The following is a 19650-nucleotide window of genomic DNA, read 5'->3' as shown; positions in this document are numbered from 1 at the left end:
CTCACCAGTGTGTCATATAGTCTGAGCAAGTCCAAGTCTCTTTACACAATCAGAAGGCAAACTCACAAAACAGAGCAAAACGGTCGGGAATCCAATGAGTCAAAAAAGCAAAAGCACAGCAAAGAGACGAGTAACACTCACCAAATCACCCCAGACAGCTCATTCAGAATGAACCGCCAGAAACTGTGGAAGACTTATAGGGTGGAGGACCATTCCTGGTGGTGATTGGCGCATGGCCCCGCCTCTTTGGGGACCACCCACAAATCACATGCAGTATAGCTCAGGCATAGAAAACAAAGCAGATGATAAGCAAACGTAACACAAACAAAGCACAGAGAATAAGACTCTGAACCACAGCCAGGAAAGCAAGTGTGGCTGAGATAATAACAATATGTTATAAAACACCTCAGTATTACAACATGGTGTCTTAAAATATTTTTTGTCATGTCTTCGAGATTCATTCCTTGTTGATTGCCTGGATAATTGCTCTATTTGAGTCCCCCTTGGAGAGGGGGAGGACAATGTTCGGAGCAATGTCCACAAAACATATATAATACTGTATATATAACATATATACTGTAACCACAAACATTTGTAGAAACAAAATGCATTGTTACAAATTATTTGTGATGCACCATCTGTTGGAACGACATATGCAATGTATATGCCTCCATTATAGGCCATTTGATATTTAATTCATGAAAGCAGCATTAATGTTTGTGATGCTCCATCTGTTGGAATGACAAATGCAATGCATTTTTCTCCGTTATTTGCTATTTTTCTATTTGATTCATGAAAGTCGTGTTAATGCTTGTGGTGCTCCATCTGTTGGAATGAAAAATGCAATGCATATGCCTCTGTTATATGCCATCCATCCATCCATCTATTATCCAACCTGTTATATACCAACTATAAGGTCACAGGGGTCTGCTAGAGCCAATCCCAGCCAACATAGGGTGCAAGGCAGGAAACAAACCCCGGGACGGGGTGCCATCCCACCGCAGGGTGCACATACTCACACACACACACACACACACACACACCTTCACAAAAGTTGTGTGAATGCTTGTGATGCTCCATCTGTTGGAATGACAAATGCAATGCATATGCCTCCAGTATATACCACCCACCCATCCATTTTCTAACCCACTGAATCCGAATACAGGGTCACGGGGGTCTGCTGGAGCCAATCCCAGCCAAAACAGGGCACAAGGCAGGAACCAATCCTGGGCAGGGTGCCAACCCACCACAGCCAGTATATACCATTTGATATTTAATTAATGAAAGTCATGTTAATATTTGTGATGTTCCATCTGTCGGAATGAAAATGCAATGCCCATGTCTCCGTTATATACCATTTGATATTTAATTTATGAAAGTCGTGTTAATGCTTGTGGTGCACCATCTGTTGGAATGACAAATGTAATACATATGCCTCCACCATAAGCCATTTGGTATTTAATTCGTGAAAGCAGTGTTAATGTTTGTGATGCTCCATCTGTTGGAATGACAAATGCAATTAATTTTATTATGACATGCATTATAAAATACGTACATTCCAAAGATGGTGCACTGCCAATGTTAACGCTGAGGTCTAAGTTGCTAATTTTGATTTCAACCTGTCTTAAACAGACAGCACAGCTGGTAACTTATAATGTATAATAAATGTATATATTGGTTCTATCATTGGTTGCGTGCAGGATGTGTGTCCTCTCTTGTGGTGTACCCAATATCACCTGCTATACTCCTACATGGACTTAGGGAGACGACGCCAACTTCACACAGACAGTGACCGGGTGTGACTTAATCCTGTGTCCCCAGAGCTGTGAAGCAGAGCCGCTAACCACCATGGTCTCCTTGTTCCTCTAAATAGAATGCAGATGACATTTCCTGGCCATGTCACTCACTCAGGTGTTCTGCTGCCCAAACCAGTACAACAGCAGTGCTGAACAATGAACATCTGGAAATGATTATTATAAAACATACTTGCTGCCTCCCTAGACTTGCAGCCTCGGCACTCGTCTATAAGAGAGGGGAAAATAATGAACAAAACATTGCTTTGTGCTACCTGGCTCAGTATCATCTTTCTTTCATTATTTCTTTAAGGCACACAAGGCCGAGACTGAGCCTGCCATAACTTTTCAAGTTTTATCCCACTAGTGGTTTAGTAATAGAAAATCATGGAGATGTTCCCAGGGGCAAAGTTTTGCTCCCCTGTTCCAAAGGCAGACATCAGGCTGCTTTGGAGATGGGGGTCACCTTAATCTCCTTTATAAGGGGGAGGCAGGATAACCCAAGTGGTTGCACCATTCGTTTAAGGTGTAGAAGGCCTCTCATCAGTGTGATTACCACCACATGAGGGCGCCAGACTTGACAAGGCTTTGGGTGAAATGAAAGTCTGTCGTGAAAGCACAAATCAACAAAAAATTATGTCAAAAGCTGTACACTTGTAGGAGCACCACCTTAAACATCTAGTAGAAACCCAAAGAGCCGAGAACAAATCTCTCTCTTCTATTAAAAAGTTTACCATCATGTCCACGTTATGCAGCCTTGATCACTCCCCTCCACACCCCTTGCCCAATCGTTACTCCCGCCGTGCACATCCTCTCTCTCTGTCCCACCCCTAGGCACTCGCAGTGCTGCTAACCCGCCCTTCAGCGCAAGGCAGAAAAGCAAATGATCTGTTCAAGAACGTCAAATTTTAGATTGCCATAGAAAAAGAGCTGATAATGAACGTCAAAAAAAAATTTAATGAACAAAAAAGCTAGATATGCTAAAAATGAAGAGCAAAGAGAATCGACCAATAAACAAAAAGGAGAAAAATATCCCAATCAACATGCGAACAATATGCAGAAAAAGCAACGTTTTTAGAATGGAAGTTAGAGGATAAAGTATTTCATAATATTGTTTTTGACGAGGTGTGTAAATGTGGGGTTCTCTGTGTAAAGAAAAGCTTCCTAACGTTTCTGTGAAATTTCCCCTTCACAAGTTTCCAACCGTGTCCCCGTGTTCTTGATGAACTAATTTTAAAGTCGCCGTCTCGATCCACTGGACTGATTCCCTTCATCATTTTAAACACTTCAGTCAGGTCCTCCTCTTCATCTCCTGTAAAGGCTCAGCTCTTTTCATCTTTATACCTCATCACTCATCCCCTGTAGCCATGAATCAGCCCAGTCACTCTTCTCTGAACCTTTTTCTAGTGCTGTTATGTCCTTTTTTATAGCCTGGAGACCAAAACTTCATACAGGACTCCAGATGAGGCTTTACTAGTATGTTATAAAGCTTCTTAGGACTTGCACTCCACACTTCAAGGCGCTATATAACCCAACATTCTGTTAGCCTTCTTCATGGCTTCTGCACAACACTGTCTGGCAGGTGATAGTGTGGCGTCCACTGTGACTCCCAAATCCTTGTCACAAGGTAGACTGCGAACTATGAACTATATATTGTCCTTTTTGTAGCCTGGAGACTAGAACTGCACTCAGTACTCCAGATGATCGATACTAAAGATCAAAGAAAACCAACCAAACTATAAGAATGGAGGGGTCAGAAAGTAAATCACAGAAATCATGGTGTTTTCAGCCAGTCTCGAATAGCAAAGAAAGCCCTGTGGCGACCTTTATACCGTCACACTTACCCTCCCAAAGGATCATGGGACATCACCGTACCAATGGAATATGCTAGCCTCTCAAAACAAAATGGAGTTGAAAATCAAGGTAAAAATGGTTAACTTTTAAATAATAAAGCAGTAACTTCCAAAACAAAGAGCAGAATTTGATTCCTGAGGTTGAGGGACCCCAAGATGAGGTTTTCTCAATTTTTATCTATAGACAGTGGCGGACCAACGGTTTTGGGGCCCTGGAGCATGAACTGTTATGGAGGACCCTTTGCCCCCATATATTTTGAATATATTTAGAATGACACATCTTTAATTTGAATGATTTTCCATTTACAACTAGCCTACATGATACTTAATAACCTTTTAATTTATGTTTTAAATATTATTTTGTATTGAATGACCCTATATTATTACAATTATAATTTTTTAAAATCTTCTCATACACTAGACACAGAGACTTTTTAAGCAATGTGGACTAAAGTTGCTTCTGGGCCTCCTCTGGGAGTAGGGGCCTTAAAGCATAAGCTTCATTAGTTTCATAGTCGATTTGCCTTTGTCTGTAAATAAAATTCCCCCTAAAATATAAAGAAGAATGCAGATCGTAATAACAAAAGAGGGAGAAGGGAACCACAAAACCCCTGGCCTCCAAGACCAGAAAATAAAGTTCCTTTTCTATTTAGAGATTTATTAAGAACATTTTGAAGAGACCAAAACAAGCAAAATCATATAGAGCACAAAAAAAAACCCAAATCAGTCTGAATGCCAAAAATCAATAACCAATTATAATTCAAATTCAAAAAGCAAGTTATTATAAAAATCAGAAATCTAAAATTTTAATCAAGGAGTGTTAGGAGCTTCTTGGTCAAAATATAAGGATACACCAAAAATGTGAAAACTAAACCTAAACTTCCAAATGTATCCCCAGGATTTCCATCCTGTAGGTTCCAAACTTTCAATCCCACAATGAAGCCTTAAATCTAGACTCAGGCTTCTTGGGGGTCTAATCTCTAAAGTGGGCCATTCCTGAAACCAAAACGACATAAAAAGGGGAAAACCCAGACGTTACACAATCCTGTAGCAAGAAATATTCAAAGGGAAGAGAGGAAACCTCTAGTTCAAAAAATATTCAGAAAAAGCTCCTTGAAATTTTTGAAAGTTAATTACAAAAAAATAAGTATTAATAAAAAAAAAAATTTAAAAAAACAGTACCAGACAGTATGCCGCAATATCTCGAAATCAAAGCACTTACCGTGATTATTCGTCTCAAGTCAATGCACTCCCTGGACTTAAGTAGGTAGTGGGCGGTCCTCCAACAGCATGTCATTGTAGCCCCGCCCCAAAGGTCTGTCTTAAGGGGACAGAGCACATAATCAAGTACGCTAAAATGTAATTCATCTCTCTCATATATATATATATATAAAATCCAACGTCTATCTATCTGTCTGTATGTCTGTCCGTTTTCACACGAGAACTACTTAAAGGATTTAGATCAGGTTTTTTTTCTATAATTTGCTTGAACATTTCAGATGATTTTGTGACTTCTTTCATCGCGCTAAGTATGAGGCACCGATTTATTAGCGCGAATCCCAGAGAGACTCATCGGGCTGCGGGGAGGGACCCTCCTCATTCACATGTCAGCCTCGGGGCATAATCTTATCTCCACTTAGTTACCAAATGACAGAACTACTTAACAGATTTAGATCGGGTTTTTTCTCTATAATTTGCTTGAGCATTCCGGTCGATTTTGCGACTTCTCTCATCACGCTAAAAATCATAGTTCGCTTACAGGAGCGATATATTTGCGCTAATCTGAGACCGAGGTTGTGGGGAGTTGGGAGCCGGGCCGGGCCCTCCTCACTGTCCTATTTCACTACTACACGGGTGGAGCCATGAGGGACGGCTAGTAAATAATAAACAAAACAACATTCAAAACCTAACAAAAAAAATGACACAAACATTATCGATGCAATTAAAATAATTAAAGCAAAATAAAAATATCACGGAAAATGAAAATAGACTCAAAACTGGACAAAGAGAAGCTTTTAACAGTAATGCTGATACACAGTACTGTGACAGTTGCAGTTTTATCAGGTTTGGGGGCCCCGTCCCCTTAGGTTTAATGTAAAGGGGACATGGAAGATAAACAGAATAAACTAACATTTAAGTAGCACATTAGAAAATTGCTCAATACAAAACCAAGAAAATTTAGACAAGAAGAAGACAGGAACATATTCAACAACATAACTTGCAGCAAGATATATTAAGAACAATCAATTAAATGAATGAAGAAAAAGAAAAACTAGCAAGGGGTGAAACCCTGCATGCACCACGAACACCGTCTCCTTCCTGCACTCACGTGAATTGCACCTTACCTAGGATGTGTGGTCATATGGTGGAAAAAGAAATACCCTCATTACTAAAAAATGTTAACAGTAGTGTTGATTAAACGAAGACTTTGAGAGAAAATGGCGGTTTTTGGGGAACCAAAACGGTTTGTTACTATTCAGCCTTGAGCAGTGCATGTGTGCTGTGCCTTCCCAAAATCTGACTAAATAAGAAAGTACTTAAAATCCCATTTCAGGCCATAATGTGTTTTCTCTTTTGGAGCCGGCTTTTTCAATTTAAATAAAATGTGACCTGGCGATTAAAGTGAAATTGAAAGTTCCGTACACCTCGTCCAACAGTCGAGCCTGCACTGATTCTGTCTGCAGTTGTGATTGTTAGCAAAAAAACGCAAAGGGAATCTAAAGTGAGCGGCTTAGAAGCCAACATCAAGTTTTCAGTCCTTTAAAATGAAGAAACACAGCAGCTGTTCTTCAAGGTCTTGTAGCCCCACATATCTTAGTCCCCCATTTTTTGGTTTATTTCAATGCTTATGCACTTCAGTCAATATTCAGACCCTTACACTTTACTGTGGAAATGAACAGAGTTTCTCGGTGTCGTAACCAAATGTTTTATTTCAGCCGAGGTTTCTCACCTGGATGGGCCCATATTTGTGTTTTATGTCTTTATTGCTCATTTTTTGAGTCTTTAATTTGTGTTAATTAGAATATTTGAACAATCTGGACAAGAACAGGTCATTTAGCCCAACAAAGCCTGTCAGCCCTGTCCTGTTAATTCTTCTAAAATAACATGAAAATAAAGTCCTCTTGTCCACCACTTGACTTGGTCACGTATTCCAAGTGTCTGTCATTCTCCATGTGAAGAAAAACTTCCTAATGTTTGTGTGAAATTCACCCTGAACAAGTGTCCAACTATGATCCCGTGTTCTTGATGTACTCATTTTAAAGTCGCCGTCTCAATCCACTGCACTGGTTCCCTTCATCATTTTAAACACTTCAGTCAGGTCTCCTCTTTATCTTCTGTAAAGGCTCAGCTCTTTTCATCTTTCCTCATAACTCATCCCCTGTAGCCCTGGACCAGCCTTGTTGCTCTTCTCTGGACTTGTTCTTGTGCTGTTATGTCCTTTTTATAGCCTGGAGACCCAAATTGCACACAGGACTCCAGATGAGGCCTCACCAGTGTGTTATAAAGCTTGAACAGAACCTCCTGTGACTTGAACTCCACACATCAAGGCGCTATATAACCTGACATTCTCTTAGCCTTCTTAATGGCTTCTGAACACTGTCGGGAAGGTGATAGCAATGAGTCCACTACGACTCCTAAAGCCTTCTCATAAGGTGCTATATATGAACTAGGATATCATACGAATGTATGCTGTAACCAATCATCTAGCTAGTCTGTAGTGGTCCAGTGCCGCTCAGATTCACACCATCGAAGGGACGGTGATTTGTTTATTTTTTTGGTGGGGATCCCAGGAACAGCCAGCTTTGGCCCTACTTGCAACACTCAAGCGCAGAGACACAAATTAACAGCAGATCAAATAAATAACTATGCGGTATATCTAAGATCCAGGCCTTTAATGACCTTTTGGGCACGGCCATCAGCAGTGTGTCTGTCTGCGGAGAGAGTGTCGACCTCATCGAGAGGTTTACTTACCTCAGCAGTGATATTCATGTCTCTGGTGACTCTTACTATGAAGTCAGTAGACGGATTGGGAGAGCATGGGGGAAAGGGATGTGTGGTGCTGAAGATATCTATGCAAAAGGACGAACATCCAAGTCTTTAGAGTCCTGGTGCTTCCTGTCTTACTATATGGTTGCGAGACATGGACGCTATCCAGTGACCTGAGACGAAGAATGGACTCCTTCATGTGTGTCTCTCCGGAAAATCCTTGGGTACCGTTGGTTTGACTTTGCGTTGCTCATGGAGTCCCGAATGAGGCACATGACCTGCATTGTGAGGGAGCATCAGTTACTGCACTATGGCCATGTGGGGCGTATCCCCGAGGGTGATCCGGCTTGTAAGATCCTCATTGTTGGGGACCTGAGTGGCTGGACCAGGCAAAGGGGTCGCCCACGTAACACCTGGCTGTAGCAGATAGAGGGTCATTTCTGGAGGGTGGGACTGGACCTCTTGTCTGCCTGGGAGGTTGCAAACCGGAATCCCGAGTTGTTTCATCGTGTAGTGGGTGCAGCAACGCACTGTACCAGTGCATGCTCCCCAACTTGACTTGACTTGGTATATTGAATGAAACAAAAAACACAAACAACAAATAAACAGCTAACTCTCCCTTTTCCCCACGACGATATTAATACTAACACAGCAATAAACATCTAACAATAAACACTAATGACTCAGTCCATAAACAGTCCAAATGCGACGGTAGCGGATGAAGTGGTCCTACCAGTAGTCCTGATGCGGTGCGGGGTGAAGAAATTTAGGGAGCGCTCCCTCCGATGCAGTACGACGACCAATCCAACACTACTCACACAACAGGCATGCAAGAGACAATCCATACATAATAAATAATAATAAGTTGCATTTATATTGCGCCTTTCAAAAACCCAAGGTCACTTTACATAGAAGCAAAAATCCATACATCCTTACAGTATCGATGACTCAAGATAAAAACGATATTCTACAGGTGGTATTGCAAATGAGACAAACGGGTGAGTGCAAACACAAACAACAGGGGGTGCTTTGCTGCTTAGCCGGTTCCCTTTTAAAGTTCCTGCTGGTTCTTCTTGTCCCCAGCAGCCCCTACACCCATTGCAGACGTCCAATCAGGGCAATACCCTTGGGGCAGCTGGGAAATGGAGTCCATTAATCTGTAGCACTACTACACATTTATCACAAATGAATGAATGAATCATTGAATAAGTCAGGCCGGAACAACTCGGCCACATCAAAGGACCTCCGAATTCTTCAGTCTGTGTGTATGTCATCTGCAGTCAAAGAACATGAGCAAGAATGTGATCTGAAACACACAAGCAGATCTACAACCGAAAATGTGAAAAATGCAAAGTTTTGGAACACCCGTGACCCCAATATGAATTAATGATGGAGGGACAGATGCGGTGGCCAAGTCAAGGTTCAGAAATGATGTTGGGGTAGGCCCTAAAATGAGCAGTTCATGATCGAAACTGAACAAATCTCCCAGAGTTCAGGCAATGGGTCACAAATCCACCACACCAAAATTAGAAACCGATCAATTATCATAGTAGGCACTTGGGTGTTGGATGACAAATGAATACATAATGGGATAATATTTAGCACTAGCATTTATTTAGTGTGGGTAATTCATTCATTGAAGTCTTCTTCTACTTCCTCTTCATCTTTTCCCACTTCTATTTTGGGTTGATATGCTTGGTCAACCTTCTCCAAACAACTCGGTCCTGCCCTACATGCCTGTCAAGCCCTTTTCCTTTATCTATAAAACTTGTTGTTTGCACGGCTTGGCTTTTCTTACCTGTAGAGCGTAACTTCTTACTTGGATTAGGTCCAAAAGGTGTCTACCAAAAACTATTGTATTGTGGCAGATGAAGTTTAATGGAAGTAAATATTAAGTATTACACGTAGGAAGTAAAAATGAGAGGTTTGAATACACAATGGGAGGACTGAAAATCGAAAGTACAAAGATGTAGGAGACGTAGTGGACTCGCCACTATCAACTGCCAGACGGTGTTCAGAAGCCATTAAGAAGGCAAACAGAATGTTAGGTTATATAGCGCCTTGATGTGTGGAGTACAAGACCAAGGAGGTTCTGCTCAGGCTTTTAGAAGGCTGGCATCTTTCAACATCTGCAATAAGATACTGCAGATGTTCTATCAGACGGTTGTGGCGAGCGCCATCTTATATTCGGTGGTGTGCTGGGGAGGCAGCATAAAGAAGAGGGACGCCTCACGCCTGGACACACTGGTGAGGAAGGCAGGCTCTATTGTAGGCACGGAGCTGGACAGTTTGACATCTGTGGCAGAGCAACGGGCACTGAACAGGCTCCGGTCAGTCATGGAGAATCCACTGCATCCACTGAACAGGATAATCGCCAGACAGAGGAGCAGCTTCAGTGACAGACTGCTGTCACCGTCCTGCTCCACTGACAGACTGAGGAGACCCCACACTATGTGACTCTTCAGTTACACCCGGGGGGGGTAAACGTTAACATTATATGAAGTTATTGTCTGTTATACCTGCATTGTTATCACTCTTTAATTTAATATTGTTTGTATCAGTATGCTGCTGCTGGAGTATGGGAAGTTCCCCTTGGGATTAGTAAAGTATCTATCTATCTATCTATCTATCTATCTATCTATCTATCTATCTATCTATCTATCTATCTATCTATCTATCTATCTATCTATATAGTGCCTTTCACATCTATCTATCTATCTATCTATCTATCTATCTATCTATCTATCTATCTATCTATCTATCTGCCTTTCACATTTCACATCTATCTATCTATCTATCTATCTATCTATCTATCTATCTATCTATCTATCTATTATATAGTGCCTTTCACATCTATCTATCTATCTATCTATCTATCTATCTATCTATCTATCTATTATATAGTGCCTTTCCTATCTATCTATCTATCTATCTATCTATCTATCTATCTATCTATCTATCTATCTATCTATCTATCTATCTATCTATCTATCTATCACACACTGGTAAGGCCTCATCTGGAGGCAAAAAGGACGTAACAGCTGTGGTCAGGTGGTGAAAAAGCAGTCTCAAAAAGAAAGAAATTTTTGGGACGCCAACTGGGTCACCCCATTTATTCATTGCCAGACAAATTTAAAAGAATGAAAAATAGAACAGAAAAGGCACCGTCAACCATTGCTCCCCACACAGGGATTTCTCATAAACAACAAAAGTCGATTTGCTGTCAGGCGTGTCGATGATCTGTCCAGCTGCCAGCTCTGGTCTTCTTCTGGGAGCGCCCAGCTGGAAGGGGCGGGACTTAGGTGCCCTTATTGGGTGGTTTCTTGGTGCTGTGAGGGCAGAAGAACAAGAAATTAAAGTTAGTGGTAGCCTCCCCCTCTCATCTTGGCAGGTTTTTGGATGCCTGAACCAAACCTGCGGAGGTGTCCTCTGATGCACGTGTGTGACACAGCGGTAGGGAAGGTCCAGAGAAGAGCAACTGGGCTGACTCAGGACTACAGCGGATGAGTGATGAGAAAAGATGAAAAGAGCTGAGCCTTTACAGGAGATAAAGAGGAGACCTGACTGAAGTCTTTAAAATGATGAAGGGAATCAGTCCAGTGGATCGAGACGGTGACTTTAAAATGAGTTCATCAAGAACAAGGGGACACAGTTGGAAGCTTGTTAAGGGTGAATTTCACACAAACATTAGGAACTTTTTCCTCATACAGAGCACTTAAATGACCAAGTAGTGTGGGAGATAGTAGAACTTTAGGAACCTTTGAAACTTGACTTGATGTTATTTTAGAAGAATTAAGTGGACAGGACTGGTGAGCTTTGATGGGCTGAATGGCCTCGTCTCGTCCAGATTGCTTTCACGTTCCAATGTAAACATTCTTAAAGTCCAGAAGTGGATGGAACTGGCACTCGATGAGTGTGTTGCTGCCATGTTGGTCATACATTATTCTGTTTATCATAGCTCGTTATATTTTTTTTAATTATTGCCCAATTGTTAATGACTTTTGTTGTGAAGATGTTTCCATTTTGAGTGATGGTTCAACACGTTGGTGCCAATCAATTATTTCCTAGCAATGTGACACAATGGAGACTTCCTAAAACGCATTGCTCACTGTGCTATTAACTCTGCTCTCTTTTCAGATTACCGCACCGGGCCCTGCTTCTCCTCCGTAAACAATCAGATGTGCCAGGGCCAGCTCACCGGCATCGTCTGCACCAAGACCCTCTGCTGTGCCACAGTGGGACGAGCCTGGGGACACCCCTGCGAGATGTGTCCAGCCCAGCCGCACCCGTGTCGCCGAGGCTTCATCCCCAACATCCGCTCAGGAGCCTGTCAAGGTAAGATTTGGCCGCAGTGCTCGGATTTAACGAGGGATTAGTCTTAATTGCCTTTCACCTCTGGAGATCCGTGCACATTCCGGAATGGCGGAGCGCATGTCAGATGCCTTCATTAACGGTCAGGTTTATGAGGTTCAAACTTGTTTGCGATAAACCGTCGCCTTTAATGGGCCCGAGTATCACAGCCAAAAAAATCGAATTACCCGTTCCTCCGCCAGTCATCACAAATCTCTAATCCTTTCTGCGGCTTGTTTTTCAAAAGTGGAACGCTGTGTGACCCAGCGATTAAAAATAAAAAGAGCAATTTGAAACTTGTTCAAAGGAAATATTTACTAGACGTCAAAAAGGCTTTTATACCGATAACTTTCTCGATGAGTGGAATGAAGAGCCTGCGGTAAAAAACGAGTCCTCGGAGAACCTTTGCTGTTTGCTTTCCCAAGTTTTTTTCGTCATTCCTCTTGCATTTTATGAGTGCATCAAAATATTTACAGGAACAATTCCCGGGGCTGCACCAGGCAACACACTGCTTTTTAGAGCTTTTAAACTCAAAACAATTGCCCAAATCCAAATTATGATAGGACCAAATAGGGCTTTAATTTTTTATTTTTTTTGATAAATGTTAATAATAATAATTCTTTGCATTTATATAGCGCTTTTCTCACTACTCAAAGCGCTCAGCGATTGCAGGTTAAGAGCCTCGCTCAAGGGCCCAACAGAGCAGAGTCCCTTTTGGCATTTATGGGATTCGAACCGGCAACCTTCCGATTGCCAGTGCAGATCCCCAGCCTCAGAGTCACCACTCCGCCTGGTATGTTGGTAGTCATGTGGCTGATATGGGCCCAGAGGCACACGGACACCAAAGGTTGTGATGAAAAAATCAAACGAAACTTTATATGTGGGCTGTAATATTGTAAACCCGAAAGGTGAAAAATAATTAACCTTAACCTTCCAACAATGCCCCAGTATGTATAATCTATATATATGTAAAATACCACTGACTCACTCATCACGACATCCCATGAGGACTTGGGACTTGAAATTTTGGAATGTCGGTTACCCTCGGCCCATAGGTGCTCGCTAAGAAACGGTTTTAAAAATTTCATTGTCCAAGTGCATTCTGTCTGTCTGTCTGTCCGTTTTTCTCTAGAGAACTACTTAACGAATTTAGATGGGGTTGTTTTCTAGAACTTGCTTGAACGTTCTGTTGATTTTGCGACTTCTCTCATCGCGCTAAGTATCAGAGTTCGGTAGAGGCACCGATTTATTAGTGCGAATCCGACAGAAACTCATCGGGCTGTGGGGCCCTCCGCACTCACGCGTCTGCCTCGGGGCATAACATTAACTCCGCTTATTTAATGAACGAGAGGACTGCTTAACGGATTTAGATCGGGTTGTTTTTCTAGAACTTGCTTGAACGTTCTGTTGATTTTGCGACTTCTCTCATCGCGCTAAGTATCAGAGTTCGGTAGAGGCACCGATTTATTAGTGCGAATCCGACAGAAACTCATCGGGCTGCGGGGCCCTCCGCACTCACGCGTCTGCCTCGGGGCGTAACCTTAACTCCGCTTATTTAATGAACGAGAGGACTGCTTAACGGATTTAGATCGGGTTGTTTTCTAGAACTTGCTTGAACGTTCTGTTGATTTTGCGACTTCTCTCATCGCGCTAAGTATCAGAGTTCGGTAGAGGCACCGATTTATTAGTGCGAATCCGACAGAAACTCATCGGGCTGCGGGGCCCTCCGCACTCACGCGTCTGCCTCGGGGCGTAACATTAACTCCGCTTATTTAATGAACGAGAGGACTACTTAACGGATTTAGATCGGGTTGTTTTCTAGAACTTGCTTGAACGTTCTGTTGATTTTGCGACTTCTCTCATCGCGCTAAGTATCAGAGTTCGGTAGAGGCACCGATTTATTAGTGCGAATCCGACAGAAACTCATCGGGCTGTGGGGCCCTCCGCACTCACACGTCTGCCTCGGGGCGTAACATTAACTCCGCTTATTTAATGAACGAGAGGACTACTTAATGGATTTAGATCGGGTTGTTTTCTAGAACTTGCTTGAACGTTCTGTTGATTTTGCGACTTCTCTCATCGCGCTAAGTATCAGAGTTCGGTAGAGGCACCGATTTATTAGTGCGAATCCGACAGAAACTCATCGGGCTGTGGGGCCCTCCGCACTCACGCGTCTGCCTCGGGGCGTAACATTAACTCCGCTTATTTAATGAACGAGAGGACTACTTAGTGGATTTAGATCGGGTTGTTTTCTAGAACTTGCTTGAACGTTCTGTTGATTTTGCGACTTCTCTCATCGCGCTAAGTATCAGAGTTCGGTAGAGGCACCGATTTATTAGTGCGAATCCCAGAGAGACACTCATCAGGCTGTGGGGCCCTCCGCACTCACGCGTCTGCCTCGGGGCGTAACCTTAACTCTGCTTAGTCAGCGAATGAGAGAGCTACTTGACGGATTTAGATCTTTTTTTTTCTATAATTTGCTGGAATATTCCGGTTGATTTTGCGACTTCTCTCATTGCGCTAAGAATCATAGTTCGCTTGCGGGAGCGATATATTCACGCTAATCCGAGACGGAGGCTGCGGGCCGAGGGGAAGGGAAGAGTGACGTCAGGAGTAGAGAGCTGGCTGGGTCCTCGTCACTGTCCTGTTTCACTAATATAATGGCAAAGGCCCGGGGCACAGTTAGTCTTTATATATAATACGCTACCGTTTGTCTGTCCAGGATTTTAAATCGCCTGTAGCTTGCAAACCTTTTGACATATTGAACTGAAATTTGGTACACATATACTATGTGACGTCTACTGTCTGCTTTCAGGCTGATGTTTGACCTTCAAGGTAATTCCTCTTTTTATTTTATTTTATTTTATTGTAGAATCAACTCTCAGCAGTGGCCAGCATGTCGACCGTGTGGCACATGCATACGGGCGCCATTCTCATCCCTACCACCTTCGCCATCACTTCCCCTACCTCTCCGTACTCTTAAGTCATTCTTGAGGTAGATTGAAGACTTAAGTGCCAGCTTAATTGAAACATTAAAGAAAACGTACTAAGTAATTGTAACACAAACACTGACTTAATCAGTTTTAACGGAAAAAGTTGTCGATGGAAGAAGAGAGGAAGCGGGCCACTAGGGAAGAGAAAAGAAGAGCTGCTCAGGAAGCAGCAAGCGCATCAACCTCTGAGCAAACGAATGATCAACGCACAGAGAAAGAGGAGGAAAACTAGGAATACTCAAGTCAAGGGTACTCTCTGCGCGTTATCACGCAGCACGCCGTTACTGGTGTGAGACATAATAAGCGGGGGGGCAAACATATAATTGAGAATTCGCAATGCATCTGGACATCTCCCATTCAAGTATTCATTCATCTTTAATGAACACATTTTTTGGCTTCCCCTAGAGACGTTAATCTGCATCCAACCCTGCAAGAAAGTCCTCCAACTTATAGGGAAAATTTGGAGGTTGGTGGCAGGACTGTCACTCCAGCCACCGTAATAGGAGCCATTTGATGCGAGTATTTTCAGCTCTTTGTATAGAAATGAAAGTCAATATAAGCCTCGCCAACAGCGTTACGAACAGCAGAATGAAGAGCCAAACGAGACACCAGTGCCCCATGTACCCCATGGTAAGGGTTCCAGTATTCGATGGGGACCCATTGGACTATGTGAACTTTGGTCAGGGCATTTGACCGTGCTGTTGATGAGGTGGTGGGCATCCCCCGGCGGTTTCTCTTGTACTGAGCTGGATTGCTCTTACGACAATACCATCACCTGTAGGGTAAAACTAACCTGTTTCATGACGGATCCCCTTCTCAGAGATAGTGGTGTGTGGTAGTGATGTCTCCCTTGGTTATACGTGGGCGACCCTCAGAGTAGGGGTGAAATCAGACAAGACCCCCTCGCAACCCATGTTGTGCAAGTTCACACCTCACAAGAACTCGCTCAAAGTTCAGTTCACACAAATTAAAATGAATAAATTCACGTTCACAGTTCACCGTTTCAATTTTGAACTCGTTCACGTTCAGTTCATTTTGTATTTTCTTAGGAGTGAGAATAAATGACCCATGAGTTTACTTTTTTCAATTTTGCATTCCTCATATTAGGCTATTACAGTGTTCTTGAATAAAATATAATAATTATGAAAACTTTTCTATTTAAATACTTTATTAATTTATACACAGCAACAAACACGTCTAACCATATATGCTAATAGCCTCCCGGTCAAAAAAAAAAATTAAATAAATGCACGTTTCCATGTAAATTACCGCTCTACTTCCTACCATGTGACACAAATGGTGGCTGTTGAACCAGCGTGTAGGTGAACTAACGCATTACACTGCTGGTCAAAATTCGCGTTACATATTGCATGTCCAACAGGGAAAAATATAAAGTGGCCTTGCAAAGTACAACATTTTCCTAAAAGCGAAAGCGGAGCTTCACCGCGTGCTCGTGTCAAGTCGGGCTGCAGCTTAAGCACAAGCAGACAGACACAGACAGAGCCGATTTGATTTTACATTATTTTTCCCGAATACAAATAAATGGCAAAAATGTGTAAGAAATAAATATTGGTAAAAATCCACTATTTGTGCTTATTCAAATACCGTATTCAGATTCGTAAGGTAAAACGTTTAATCTGGACCTAAACCAGATCCAGAATGTCACCTAAAACTGAACTAGCTCACGTTCAAGTTCTTCAGTTGCAAATACGTTGCATTAAGTTCACCGTTCTTAGAAAAATGAGCTTGTTCAATGAAGGCGCTCTATTGGGCTCGTTCATGCACAACACTGGTCACAACCCACTGCCATTATATACAATAGCAGCTCTGGACCCGCTGGCAGCAGTAGACCCGGTGGTTGAGACATACCGACTTAGATGGCTTCATCTTCCACCCTCTGTAGGCTAACAGGCTGTTGAACTTTCTTAGCTCTTTCTCTAATAACAGAGTGGCACTTCATCAGTAAGGAGTTTGTCACTTTGCGTCACTGAATTTGGTATTTTCCACATCTTGATCAATGTTTTTTAGGCCCTTCTCTCGCGGCTCTTTTGAAAGCCATCACTGACACCAATTCCTGTGTCGCTAGGGGTGTGGCAACTAGGGTCGTGACCCTTGGGCAATTACGATTAAAGTTCAGCCGGTGGTTCCTTTTGTTATTTGATCTGTGAATAGAAACCTTCTAAATTAATTAAAAAAAAAAATACTTTTGTTATTGTGTTCCGTGCCAATTTCGTTTGGTTTGATGGTCGTTTTTGCCCGTTTTTTTTTGTCTGATTTCAATTTTTGTCTCTCGTTAGAATTTCATTGATAGGTTTCTTTTTTATTTGTTTTGGTTTTATTTATTTATTATTTTTATGCGCTTCTCCCGGTTTCTCGGCAGGACACTCTGCTAGACACGTGGACTGTTGAATTAGCTCACAAATACAATAACGGTATACGGTTTTCTGACCGTTTCATAAATGTTTTATCAATGTAGGCCAGTCTCTTGTAATTACGGGATAGGAACTTAAAGAAATGGAACACGGCACACGAGTCATAAACATCATATTCAAGAACTTTCCTTCTCTTCGTAATAGCAATTTTTTTAATTATTGTGAATATTTTTCGTATGAATTTTTACTAGAAAGACATTTGGACCATGGGGTTACTTGAACACGCGTCACACTATTGCCTGAATGATTCAATGAAGTAAACTGAAACTGCAGAATTTTGGAATGTTTGGACAAACGCAGCTCCAGTATCAAATAGCAACCCCCTTAAAATGAAAATGAAGAAATGAAAATCTCACGTATGGAAACTCCAAATAAGGTATAAACGCACGTGTAGAAATAGTTTAGGATTTGAGTTTGTGTTCTTATTGGTTGTTTTGGCTGCGTCGTTTTGAATCTGAGCTTTAGGCCTGGGATTCTGTGTGTGGTCAGGCGTAGGATACGTGTGCGTCGTGTGCCTACTTTATAAAACACGGCCATGTGTTAAACGGTGTCTGGATTTCACGAAGATGCTCTTGATTACGGACTTGTGGCTCAATCAACATACTAATTGAGGTTCAAGTTCTCGTTTCAGTTCAGCTTTGTACTTAATTGTAACCCCTTGCACTGGTTGAGGTTTACGTTTAACATTGCACTTCTGGCAACATTTTGACTGTCCCCCCAAGTTGGGACCTTCGACAATTCTGAGAATTGAATTCTTCTCGGATTCGCTGATAACAGTCAGCTCCGCCAGGGACGCGGCTAGAAAAACAGCCAAACTGAACATTCTGTGCCCTGTGTTCCATCTTGTTCACTTTTTATTTTTATTGACCGCCACAGGAGCCTTCCGCCTCATCTTGTTAAATCTCCATCCAAATGCATTGCATGGTTCTGTTTTAATGTGGGCTGATTTTATTGTTCTAAAAATTGTTTACTATCTGCATCAAGCTGAGAAATGCGGTGTAAAATAATGAACCCCAAGGTATCTGATGAATGGCGAATTATGGAAAACAGCAAAAACGCAACGCCAGACTAATTTACCTTAATAAGTCCCATCTGAATCAGATTTGTATTTTATTTCTTTTCAGGCCAGCTGATGTAATCGACTTTGAGTTACTTTATAGACTTGTTTTGTGATCCCATTCATAAACAGACACTGTGACCGTCTCTTCACTCTTTAGGTCAAGCTCACTGACTTGAATGCATTGTATGTGTAACATAGTCGAGTGTCACGTGTGTGCGCATGGGGGACAGGTTAAGGACTTTGGTGACAGTAATCACCCACTGGACCAGGGGTTGGCGCTGTTTTCTAATGCCTTCTCTGCCCCTTCTCCGGCAGAAGAGAAGATTGATGGCCACTCCATCACTGATGCCGCTTCCAGTGTCTGCCCATCCTTCCCTGCCACATGACCACATAACCCGCGAACCGGCCATCGTGTTTCCAGATCGATCCTGTATTTTCACAATTATTGTACAATTATATTGTGATTTTTTGTTTGGGCAAACCTTCAGTTAAATGGGATCACTAATGTGGTGGCTCCAGCTCTTTATTTCTGTCAGTCTCCTCCTTTACAGTGGCGTAGTCGGCAGGATTTGCTGGAAACAAGACGACCGCTGTTGATATTCTGTTCTGCGGAGGGAGTAAAAGAGAAGACGGGGGTGGGGGGAGTGGGGGTTGGCACTATGTTCTAATGCCTATCTATCTATCTATCTATCTATCTATCTATCTATCTATCTATCTATCTATCTATCTATCTATCTATCTATCTATCTATCTATCTATCGTGGCAAGCGGTTGGGTGTGAGACCTAGCCGGGACGCCCAGAAGGACCGGAGTAGGGTTTATGCCTCCTTCAGACCACGAGGTGGCGACCACCCTCGTGGCTATGGGGACCATGGGAAAGGCGCATGGAAGCTCAACCCTATAGGGGCCTGTGGTCACTGCCAGGGGGCGCCCAAATGCCTGAGGATTCCTGGCCCTCAGCACTTCCACCACACCCGGAAATGCTGGGAGGAAGAAGACCAGGGACACCTGGAATGCTCCTGGGTGCCCAGCCGGCACTTCCACCACACCAGGGATTACCGGCAGTAGCTTAGTAGGCGGACCTGAAGAGAGACATTCTTGAGAGGCCTGGACTTTGGGGGTGAGAGTACGGAAGTACTGGGTTGTGTGCCGTTTCACTTGTAAATATGAATAAACGTGTGT

The 19650-nt window shown here is 42.6% G+C and overlaps 1 protein-coding gene across 1 annotated transcript in view; it reads left to right on the top strand.

Annotated features, from left to right (window-relative positions):
• fbn1 (fibrillin 1) overlaps positions 1-19650 on the top strand; it is a 260794-nt gene that overhangs the window by 72983 nt on the left and 168161 nt on the right. The window contains exon 7 of the mRNA XM_039771381.1: positions 11771-11968. Coding sequence (XP_039627315.1) covers positions 11771-11968 — 198 coding nt within the window. The remainder of the gene's footprint in view (positions 1-11770; positions 11969-19650) is intronic.

The sequence above is a fragment of the Polypterus senegalus genome, chromosome 12 (genome assembly GCF_016835505.1).
Source record: "Polypterus senegalus isolate Bchr_013 chromosome 12, ASM1683550v1, whole genome shotgun sequence".
In the NCBI taxonomy this organism is placed as follows: domain Eukaryota; kingdom Metazoa; phylum Chordata; class Cladistia; order Polypteriformes; family Polypteridae; genus Polypterus; species Polypterus senegalus.
This window is presented reverse-complemented; position numbering and strand designations above follow the sequence as displayed.